At 42.7% G+C, this 12500-nt stretch overlaps 1 protein-coding gene across 1 annotated transcript in view; it reads right to left on the bottom strand.

The window, feature by feature from the left end:
- LOC143292467 (glutamate receptor ionotropic, kainate 3-like) overlaps nt 1-12500 on the bottom strand; it is a 29234-nt gene that overhangs the window by 6445 nt on the left and 10289 nt on the right. Inside the window, exons 2-8 of the mRNA XM_076602779.1 lie at nt 10603-10806; nt 7584-7768; nt 5960-6097; nt 4898-5104; nt 2773-2873; nt 2197-2287; nt 1600-1939 (exon numbers count right to left, since the gene is read on the bottom strand). Coding sequence (XP_076458894.1) covers nt 1600-1939; nt 2197-2287; nt 2773-2873; nt 4898-5104; nt 5960-6097; nt 7584-7768; nt 10603-10765 — 1225 coding nt within the window. The 5' untranslated portion in view covers nt 10766-10806. The remainder of the gene's footprint in view (nt 1-1599; nt 1940-2196; nt 2288-2772; nt 2874-4897; nt 5105-5959; nt 6098-7583; nt 7769-10602; nt 10807-12500) is intronic.

Below are 12500 nucleotides of genomic sequence, written 5' to 3'. Positions count from 1 at the left end.
AACGGACATACCGAGTGTGACTCAAACACTCCACTGTTGGACTCCGTTCTTTCTCTGTCTCTGAAGCCTTGCAATTAGAATGAACTTCCTCTTTCGCTTCGTCAGGTCTCCGCACTCAGCTCTTTCAAGTCTGGCCTTAAAACCCACCTCTTCCTAATATAACCTCCCTCCCCTGCCTCTTCCTTGTCTTCAGTTTCTTCAGTTTTAGAATTATGCATGCGTGTGAATGACTGGTGTGAAAGCGTTTTGATTTGTCTCTGCACAAGATTCAGCGCTATGTAAATACCATTATTATTATTATTATTGTGTGACGGGCTTCTAGTGCCACCGGAAGATTGAATGACAATGGCGAAAGCCACAAGGAAGCCAGGGACGAAACTAACGAACACCTGGCGCAAAGGTTTCAAAGGAGAAAAAAAAAAACCTGATGGTGAACACCTGGGGTACCATTCAGAGACTGGACACCAAAACAGACATGAGTGACGGTTCTTCGTTGCCGTCCTACATGCCAAAGGGCAAAATGCATTGTAAGTAACTTTTGTAAGTGAGTGAGTCAGTAAGGTTAGCCGCCAGAAAGACTCCCTACAACTGAAGCATGACTCTCCGACGTCAGGGATTCGTATTCGTATTTCTCTTTTTGTCACAACAGATTACTCTGTGTGGAATTCGGGCTGCTCTCCCCAGGGAGATCGCGTCGCTACACTGAGAGCCCCCCCCCCCGCCACCCTTTTTTTTTTTCCTGCCTGCAGTTTTTTTTTGTTTTTTGTTTTTCCTATAGAACTGGATTTTTCTACAAAAATTTGCCAGGGACAACCTTTTTGTTGCCGTGGGTTCTTTTACGTGCGCTAATTGCATGCTGAACACGGGACCTCGGTTTATCGTCTCATCCAAATGACTAGCGTCCAGACCACCACTCATGGTCTGATGGAGGGGGAGAAAATACTGGTGACCTAGCCGTGATTCGAACCAGCGCTTCCTATGCGGACGCGTTACCTCTGGGCCATCATACGACTAATGTCAGTAATGTACCTCTCAAAGACTGACATCTGCACTCACAGTGTGAGGAAAACGCACAATTCCAGTAGTGAGAAAGGTGCCGGTTTTCTGCGGTTAAACAAAAGTGCACAATATCGAATGCAAAGAACAGAAACAAAATTAATATCGGCTTGACCACCGCCGTCCCCAACCGTAATACGCTCTCCCCACCTCTCCCTCTCGGCACCCAATTGATCCCCCCCCCCCCTCCAACCCCTCCCCTTTACTCACGTAGAAAAATCAACTTTGGTACGAAAAGAAATAAACTGACAGAGAGAGAAAAAAATAAGAGAAAAGATTCCGCCCCCCCCCCCCCCCATCGCCCCCCCCCCCCCCCCGGCCGCAAAAAAAACAAACAAACAAACAAACAACACACTCAATCCGTCGTGACAAAAAGTATTACAACAGAACAGAATAGAATAGAATAAAATAGTATAGAATGCAATGCAATACAGTACTGTACAATACACCTCAATCCCCCCCCCCCCCCCTCCTTTCCCTTTAATTAAACAGACCGACTCATAATCGTCTCCTCCCAACTCTACGGAGACATGACGTACGTACCTTGATTCACCACCGAACCGTAAATCACCGACAGACATTCCGGGAATGTCCAGGGCGGTTTCTGTGGCGGGGGGCCACTTGATTCCGCGACGACGACGACGACGTGACGCGAGGAGACCTTGATGATGAAGTACAGTATGGCGGCAGTGACCACAGTGGCAGTGGCTATCAGGAACCAGGCGTTGGGGGCAAAGGGGTGGAACACGTTCATGAGGTCCGGTCTGGACCCTTCTTTCTTGGTCAGGATGCCTCCACCGTCCTCCATGTAAGGCACGGTGAAGTCCACTACCGTCTTCCTGTCCGTGGTGATGGTGATGGGGCCGATGCCCAGGTCTATTTCCTTCAATGCATCAGTCAGAATGTTTACGGTCATCGAGATATAGTGGATTCTTTCATTCATTCATTAATTCATTCATTCATATCCACTGAGTCTTGGGGCTGGGCAGAGGAATTGGGGGGGAGGGGGGGGGGGACATATCATTTCCACCATGTGATGCATCTGAGAACCATATATTTATTCCATACATATTCAGCCGGTAGTTTTGTTTGCTTTGAGTACATCATGCTGATCCATGCAAGGAAGTTACTTTGTCTTACCCCGCGCAGAATCATAGCCACCAGCCCGTTCCATGATCCGTTATCATTCTGAACTCCGTACAGGCCGTCCTCAGGCTCCAGAATCACATAGCTACAGTCAAACACACACACACACACACACACACACACACACGCACACAAGCACACACACACATACATACACACATACGGACACAAGCACACACAAACACACACACACACACACACACACACACACACACATGGACATCAACATAGATAGAGAGAGAGAGAGAGGGGGGGGGGATTGTGTATCCTTTTTTTTTATCAGTCTTTTGGACTTTTCCAAATATGATCGAATATAGGTAAACCAGCCTCCCCACCCCCTACCAAAAAAGCCCCAAACAAAACAAAACAAAGTCAAAAACACCGTTCAAATGGAAAGAGATAAATGCTATGTAGATTTATGCGTAAAATAAAAGTCACCCTATAAGAGTGATAACAATATAATCGATATTTGATTAACAAAACAACCTCGATAATTCATTAAACAGAAACAGACAGACAGACACACACACACACACACACTCACACACACATTTATAATAACGCACTTACGAAAAATTCAAACGGAAAGCCAGTTCATTCAGAATGTCCATGCATATCCCTTGGTATCGCACGGTACCGTTTTGGTCCAAACGTTGTGTAAAAGGATCCGCCTGCACACACACACACACACACACACACAGAATTCAGTGTTCACATAAGAATACATACATACATACATACATACATACGTACGTACACGAACATAAAAACATATACGCACTCAAGTACAATCACAGGCACACTCACTCACATACACCTCCAGGACGAAACGAAACGAAATTTCGTTTTACCAAGGTAATGAGAAAGTACACATGCTTTTTTTCCACCCAGCCCTGGACATTTTTTTTTTCAAAAAACACGCACAAAACGTAAATATCATGCATAAGAAAAAAATCAAAGTACTAAACTGAGATAAAAAAAACAAAAAAGGGGGGGGGGGGGAGGAAGGTACAAACGTCGGTGAAAAAAAAATGTTACAAAGGGAAAGAAAAAAAAGCAGAGAGAGAGAGAGAGAGAGAGAGAGAGAGAGAGAGAGAGAGAACTCGAACTCGAATAGTTTAATCAGTATACGCCATGGCCCCTTCTGAAGGTGGTACAGTATTTGTGAATAATTCACACAAATGTTCAGAGCACCTGATTGAAACAGTAATATACTGACAGAAGGCATTACAAAAGCAGTTAGTTAAATCAGCTAAGCATAATGGTGCGTCTCTTAAAAGCTTTGTATAAATACATACAGACATTCCTTACTATTGGTTCACTTCGAGATGTCATAAGCAACGCAGTCCGGAACAGGGAAGGATCCTGACAATACTTTTGTGGAATGTACTTTATACGTAAATCACGATAAGCCTGACAACAAAGCATCTTCATTTTCGTTATTACACAGAGAACACAATAAATTCACACCTGTATAACGGTTATGATGTACCATGATGGCCGATATTCCACATCTAAATCTTGTCATAAAATACCTTATATGTCTGTCAATATCAAGCAGTAGATATTGTGTGTGTGTGTGTGTGAGAGAGAGAGAGAGAGAGAGAGAGAGAGAGAGAGAGAGAGAGAGAGAGAGAGAGAGAGAGAGAGAGAGAAAAGCAGGGGATGGTGGGGATGGTATGGCGACGGAGATTGGGATGAACGTACGGACATGGTTCAACACAAAAGCAATGTCATTACAACAACGTGTGTCGTATCTATGTGTTCTGTGTGGCTTGTTCAGGATTGTAGAGGCTATGCCAGTCTTGAATAAAAAAAAAAATAAAAGAAGCTTATTTGTGTTTGCACATTTCTTCTGTCTTTGCTGCTGTGTGCACATGTCAGATGATCGCTATAAGGACAGGTCCGGTGCTTCCTTTTTTGAGGAAGTGTCTAGGTTTTGTTTCAATGTACCTTTTATTTACCTGTGCGCTAGGTGAATCGGTAGCGTAAGCAGCACTGACTTGAAGTTGTGTACCTTGTGAATGGAAAGAGTTACCACTCTTTACTATTTGTTAAACGTATACCCATATGTGGAGTGATGGCCTAGAGGTAACGCGTCCGCCTAGAAAGTGAGAGAATCTGAGGGCGCTGGTTCGAATCACGGCTCAGCCGCCGATATTTTCTCCCCCTCCACTAGACCTTGAGTGGTGATCTGGACGCTAGTCATTCGGATGAGACGATATCCCGAGGTCCCGTGTTCAGCATGCACTTAGCGCACGAAAAAGAACCCACGGCAACAAAAAGGTTGTTCCTGGCAAAATTATGTTGAAAAATCCACTTCGATAGGAAAAAAAAACTGCACGCAGGAAAAAAAACACACCAAAAAATGGGTGGCGCTGTAGTATAGCGACGCGCTCTCCCTGGGGAGGGAAGCCCGAATTTCACTCAGAGAAATCTGTTGTGATAAAAAAGAGAAATACAATACAATACATTATAGCCATATCCATATCAACATTTCACTGCCTCTGCCTCTGTCTCCTCCTGCAAGGTAAAAAAAAGAAGGAGAAGAAAAAAGAAAGACAAGAAAAAAGAAGAAAAGAAGAAGAAGAAGAAACAAAAAACAAAACAAAAACCCACACACACAAACCCACAAAAAAACAAACAAACAAAAACACACCAAAAGGACAAGTAGTTTTCAATGAGATCGCCATACCGTCACCAGCCCAACTCGCAACTTGGAAGTCGTGAAATGCGAGACGAGATTGAGGAAGATAACGTCATAGAACACTTTCAATCGTGATGCCTCCGACCATGACGCCACGGGAGAAAAGCGTATGGTTTTCAAGTCGTAGCTGTAGATGGTGAACTTGTCCGTACTGACCAACGGATCCTGTGGCAGCCTGAACTTGTCGCACGCATCCTGTCCATTAAAATGTTTGACACCTTGTCAGGCCACTTGATGGAGGAATACATTACAGCTCCAGTGAGACGAGAACACTGAACACAGATGTTTAATCAATCCATATACGTAAAATATTAATGTCTGTCTGAATGTGTATGTATGTGTGCGTGCCTGAAATCTGATTGAATGACACAGGAAACGAATGATGAGCGCCCCGCGCGCAAATAGCAGGTGTCAGTCAGATCTATACAGGTAGGCAGTCCTGTGGTGCAAAATAATGACCTCGAGTTTGAAAATCGCTTAGAGCTTGGTTTCTGCAACTGAGGATAGGCTCTCTCTCTCTCTCTCTCTCTCTCTCTCTCTCTCTCTCTCTCTCTCTCTCTCTCTCTCTCTCTCTCTCTCTCTCTCTCTCTCTCTATATATATATATATATATATATATATATGATAGTCAGTCGTGTCCGACTATGACCATCAGAACAGCAGATGAGGCAACTGCTGCTCCGACTATTTGAGCTAGAATTTGATTATAGTGGAGAGTGTCTTGCCCAAGTTACATCCCCACTCTCTCGGTCAAGAGGGTTTTAGGACAGTCGGCGTTGGGATGGTTCCCAAAGGCCAACTAGCCCACAAGGCTGCAGCACTAAGAGCCAGTGCAATTTTGCCTCCTAGTTTGAGAGTCATAGTCCTTCACAAAAGACTAAGTTGTAAATGATTTCCCATTGACTGTAGAAACCATTGATAATACAGCTCTCACTTTGCTGTTGGCCCAAATGTAAAACTTATGTCAATCTGTGATATAAGCCGAGTGTTGGGCTCTATAAAAATATCCATAGCAGAATCAAATCAAATCAAGTGATATCAATGCGCTTACCGGCTGTTGCGTTACGGGGATGACCAAGGCGACGTTGCTGGGGGTGCAGCACAGAAGCTGTTCCAGGGCCAGGGCGTCAGGACCAGTGCCCGTCACCAGCCACTGGTACTTCGGGTGCAGCATGTTGACGTCTTTTGCCTGTGTCGGACAGTTTTTTTGTTGTTGTTTTTTTATCGCATAATTTTAAAGCATACCCCGCCTACGTGCACATACGCAAGCACGCAAACACACGCACACGCACACATGCAGATGCACGCACGCACACACACACACACACACACACACACACACACACACACACACACACACACACAACGACACACGCACACACACACAACGACACACACACCACACAACCACACACACACACACACACACACACACACACACACACACACACACACACACACACACACCACATCATCATCATCGTTGAATGGAAGTTAAACGAGTTTCAAGAAATAATGTATAAACATATTAAAACGGTGATGTAAGCAGAAAATTAGTGACTATAGGACTGCCATGGTGAAGTATATTTATTTTGAGTGTTTCGCTAAAACAGCCAAGTCTAAATATAATTCTTAAAGTATGCTGACACATTACTTTCAAGAATCTTGTCCACGCCTGCAGCCATGCCACATTTCATCGACTTCAGTGCTACTACAACATATTCCTGGAATATTGGGGAAATCATCCTCATTTGATGATCGTGCAGAGTCCATAGCATTTAAATTCTTTTGCTCTATTGCTGTATAAATGTTGGGGTCAGAGCAGTGCTCAGTCCAACCTTTTATGTCATGTTCCTGTATGGGATAGTTACCGACTTTTATTTTGTCGTTGACGGTGCTGACTTATTTCCTTTCTGTTTAGTCAGTTTTGTTTTGTTTTCTTTTCTTCAGTTCTTATTAAAGGCTTTCGTCGCTGCCAATTGTTTTTTTGTGTGTGTGTGTGTGTGTGTGTGTGTGTTGTTTTTATTTCATTTTTTTATTACTTTTTTTTATCTGAGTGTCAAAAAGGAGTAATAAAGGGAAGCAAAATGTCAAAATAATCGAAGATCGTGAATTGAATTCTAGACCCCCCCGAAAGCGGAGTATAGCTCCCTAAAAGGCGGAGTAAAAACGACCATACACGTAAAAGCCAATACATTCGAGTGAACGTGGGAGTTGCAGCCCACAAACGCAGAAGAAGAATAATAAGAAGAATTCTAGATCATCAGTGATTACCGCAGCTTTATTGTTGACCCTATACGGACTAAAATGGTCTCAGCTTCGCTTGTCACTCTCGACTATCAAAGACTGTCGTAACATTATTGATGAGAGATAAACGATAGAGGGTCCGAGCTTTGTTAACGTCTTCTGACTGTCTCGGATGATCTTAGCTTTGGGTGATGAAGGCAGAGAGTCTGAGAATCACTAAGACTTACCTGAGATGGGTCTTTGTCTGGTTCATACATTTAGATTGCTAACGGCGGTCTTAAGGTCTCAGCGTGGAAATAACTATTCTGTCTGAGATGGTCTTGACTTCGCTGTTGACAACGTTGACTACAGACTAGCTATAATGTTCAAGATTTGCTTTTGACTAGATTGACAATGTTATAAAAAAAAAAAATCACGAAAATTATTACCTGCTTCAGAAAGAGTTTTGTCGTGCCCGGTCGAAGGCACAAAAGTATAGTTGATATAGTTGTATTGTGAATGGTGGATAATATGGATGAGATAGCATCACCACCTGACGCGGGGAGTTCCAGGGTTATGATGCCCATATGGTTCTCCACAAACATGGCTACCAGCTCATTTTTCTTCTTCCAAGCTGAAACACACACACACACACACACACACACACACACACACACACACACACACGTAAATGCATACACATGCCAGCATGAAATAAATTTGCATGAAAATATGTGTTTGTGTGGTGTGTGTGTGTGTGTGTGTGTGTGAGAGAGAGAGAGAGAGAGAGAGAGAGAGAGAGAGAGAGAGAGAGAGAGAGAGAGTGTGTGTGTGTGTGTGTGAGAGAGAGAGAGAGAGAGAGAGAGAGAGAGAGAGAGAGAGAGAGAGAGAGAGAGAGGGGACAGACAGACAGACAGGATGACCGAAGCAGAGAAAGAGACACAAAGAGAATTTCCGACTCGAAATTTCCTTATTTCAAAGGGTTGCCACTTCATCACAATCGACCAAAGCATTCACAGCGTGGACGGCAATCGTTGTAGACATGCGTTTAATTTTGAAATTCAACAGACTTAATCAACTTGCCCATAATTTTCATCGCTTTCCTGTAAATGCATATATATATTTTTTCGTCGTGATGTGTTTCTGTCTTTTCAATGGAACATAATAAAAAGCAACACAAACGTGCAATATTGCTAATGGCACCAATTCAGTACACACACTTTCACCCTTTGAATAAATTTGATAATTACAACAACAAAAAATGTTTGAAGGCGTGAGTTTGCGTGCGGAGATTAGAAAATGTTTTCGTCGATACTTGAATTATGCAAAATTGAATAGGGAAGGAATGAGAGGAAATAGGAAAGAAGAAAAAAAAGAGAAAGATTTTTTTTAAAAGAAAGAAAAGAAGAAGGAATGATGGGGATAACACTGAGCGAACCATGATTTTTCATCAAATCACGGATGAATAGCACCATTGGCCAAGAAACTCTTTGCTTTATGTGTCTGTCTGCTTGCCTATCTGTCTACCTACCTACCTACCTACCTACCTACTAATCTGCCTACCTACCAACCTATGGAGTGATAGCCTAGAGGTAACGCGTCCGCCTTGGAAGCGAGAGAATCTGAGCGCGCTGGTTCGAATCACGGCTCAGCCGCCGATATTTTCTCCCCCTCCACTAGAACTTGAGTGGTGGTCTGGACGCTAGTCATTCGGATGAGACGATAAACCGAGGTCCCGTGTGCAGCATGCACTTAGCGCACGTAAAAGAACTCACGGCAACAAAAGGGTTGTTCCTGGCAAAATTTCTGTAGAAAAATCCACTTTGGTAGGAAAAACAAATAAAACTGCACGCAGGAAAAAATACAAAAAAAAATGGTGGCGCTGTAGTGTAGTGACGCGCTCTCCCTGGGGAGAGCAGCCCGAATTTCACACAGGGAAATCTGTTGTGATAAAAAGAGAAATACAAATACAAATATCTGTCTATCTGTAGCTAGCTACCTACATACTAATCTACCTACCTACCAACCTATTTAGCTGTCTATCTATACGAAAATTCATCTAACTATCGGTCTATGCATTCTTTTCTTCTTCTTTTTCTTTTTTTTTTAAAACCAAATTCTTTAGTTCGAAAATGAAAGTGATTTGCGTTCCAGGCTACAAGTTGACCATCCTATTCGCACCAGTGAAACAGTGAGAAAGTCCTTACAGCATACTGTAATCAACGAGTGTTTGAGTTCATGGGACAGAAGGTGTTAAACTGTTAATACCAGCTCATCTGGACTTTATATATCCCACATGATAAATCTCTATTTTGTTTAACGCTTTTCACCAGATAATTTTTTCAATCCGTAACGAATAAACTTGATAGTTTTGTGTTATATTTACTTTGTTTTTCTTTTTTTTTTCAGTTTGTTTATATATATATATATATCTTTTTATAGAATTGGCTTCGTGAATTTTGTTTGTTTGATTTTATTCATCATTTATACATGTCATGTAGATAATACTTATATTGAATGCATTATAATCAAGAAGATATGTATTACAAGTGTTTGATACAGTTTAGAAATGCACTTTAAAATGTTTTGTCGAGTTTAAAATCAAGAAGAGCTTGACTTACTTTGAGAACAAACATCTGTGACGAATCATTTACTGTCATTCAGTTCTAAACAACATCAGTCTCACGAATTAAAACTGAACACCTTTACTCGTTAAAGAAACTAACAATTTGCATCCTGTCCATTACAATACACCCACAATAAAGAAACCAGTCATGCACTTCAGAGATAACTTTATACTGTCTTTTGTCAGTTCCATCCGGAAATATCTGTCCACTGACGCAACATCTAAACTTGTCGTTTCTCTCATTCTCTCTCGCCTTGATTACTGTTACTCTCTATTGTCTGGTTTGCCTGCTTCATCCATTCAGTCCCTTCAGCGCATACAAAACTCTGCTGCCCGACTCGTCCTCAGAAAGAAAAGATCCGAGCACATCACTCCTCTTTTGCAACATCTCCACTGGCTCCCTGTCTCACACAGAATAAAGTACAAGATCAGCACTGTATGTTATAAATGTATTCACAAATCAGCCCCTTCCTATCTCAGTGGCTGCCTTCACCACTACACTCCATCTCACTCACTACGATCAGCTTCGGATCCACTCTGTTTACGCATACCCAGATTCAAATCTCGACTGTTGGCCGCCGTTCTTTCTCTGTCTCTGGACCTTGCGATTGGAATGAACTTCCTCTTTCGCTTCGTCAAGTCTCCACATTCAGCTCTTTCAAATCTGACCTTAAAACCCACCTCTTCCCAAAACAGCCTCCCTTCCCTGCCTCTTCCTTGTCTTCAGTTTCTCCAGTTTTAGAGTTATGCATGCGTGTGAATGACTGGTGCGAAAGCGCTTTGATTTGTCTATGCACAAGATTCAGCGCTATATAAATACCATTATTATTATTATTACTTACAAAGGGAAGAGTCGTATACGATGGTAGCATCCCTCCATTCTAGAAAGTCAACGATATCCACAATGATCTCAGCGTCGGGAAACATAGGGTCTGTTGGAACCTCACAGGCGATGATAAGAAACAGAAGCCAGAAGGCGACGAAAGGAGAGAACGTCTTCTTCATGGTTTGGAGGATATCTAAACTTTATCGTCTTCCTGTCCTTCCTGCAACAGTTCCACACACACACACACACACACACACACACACACACACACACACACACACACACACACACACGCACGCGCACACACACACACACACACACACACACACACACACACACACACACACACACACACACACAGTAGGAGTGATGGCCCAGAGGTAATGCGTTCGCCTTGGAAGCGAGAGAATCTGAACGCGCTGGTTCCAATCACGGCTCAGCCGCCGATATTTTCTCCACCTCCACTAGACCTTGAGTGGTGGTCTCGACGCTAGTCATTCGGATAAGACGATAAACCGAGATCCCGTGTGCAGCATGCACTTAGCGCACGTAAAAGAACCCACGGCAAGAAAAGCGTTGTCCCTGGCAAAAATCTGTAGAAAAATTCCACTTCGATAGGAAAAACAAATAAAACTGCACCCAGGAAAAAAAATACCAAGAAATGGGCGGCGCTGTAGTGTAGCGACGCGCTCTCCCTGGACAGAGCAGCCAGAATTTCACACAGATAAATCTTTTGTGATAAAAAGAAATACAAATAAACATGCACACGCATTTGATGTTGAATGTCGCAGGTTTCGACCACACACAGACACAAGCAGCACCAAAATCGAAGACAAAAAATACTCTCGTGCGTGTTGGCAGGCAACCGAGCATGCAGGTGAACAAGCACGTATCGGCCGTCTCACCGTCCATTGTGCATATTCGCACAGGTATTGAACGGGTCACACGCATACACCCATCACACACGCACAAACACACACACACACACACACACACACACACACACACACACACACTTGCGCGTGCATGCACGCACACCCACATACACAAACGTACGCATAAGAACGCACAGTCACACGCACGCACAAACAAGGACGCACACCTACACACATATGCGTGCGGGCGCGCGCGCACACACACACACACACACATTACAACGGCCCAGAGGGATTGTTGTTAATGATGCGTGCGTGCGTGCGTTTATGACTGTTTGTATCTGTGCATGTTTTTCCAATAAACCCAGTGGACTGATCAAAATATACTTTTCTTTATATATTTTTTTCATCTTCTTTTCTTCGGATAATTTTCCCATTCTGGGCATTGTTGTTGATGGGAGTGTGTGTTTCTTCGGAAGGGGGTTTTGTGGGTTGAAAAGAGTCAATGGCTTTTGGCTGGATGGACAACCACGGTTAGTGTCACACGCCTTTGTAAAAGTCCGTTACCTATCGATAGGAAAAAACAAATAAAACTACACGCAGGAATATATACAAAAACAAGAGAGGCAAGGCCTTCAAGACTCACTTGTGATACACTTTTAAAAAAATCCAAGCTTTTTATGTATTGAGTATAATTTCAAAATGTAATGTTTAAGATGAGAAAGATCAGTTTAAAGCAAATTAAGTCCCCTAGCATTAATTACAGAGTAATTTCCCTTTTTATTTACTATCTGCACCAAAACGTTTGCAAAATAAATAAAACTTCCATGCTTAGCAAAAGAAGTTCCTGTTTGAATAAAAAATGATAATAATGACTGCTCTTGTTGTTGGGTCAGAATATCAGATCAAAGTGCCAAGTTTAGAGAATACAAAAAATATAAATATAACAGTAAATGCAGTTTGCATATAATTAGGCTTCATTATTTTGTGCCCATCTCAGAGGTGCAATATTGTTTTAAACAAGATGACTGGAAAGAAC

Source organism: Babylonia areolata, chromosome 1 (assembly GCF_041734735.1).
Source record: "Babylonia areolata isolate BAREFJ2019XMU chromosome 1, ASM4173473v1, whole genome shotgun sequence".
In the NCBI taxonomy this organism is placed as follows: domain Eukaryota; kingdom Metazoa; phylum Mollusca; class Gastropoda; order Neogastropoda; family Buccinidae; genus Babylonia; species Babylonia areolata.
The sequence above is the reverse complement of the archived record's forward strand: the minus strand, read 5'-3'. Positions and strand labels throughout refer to the sequence as shown.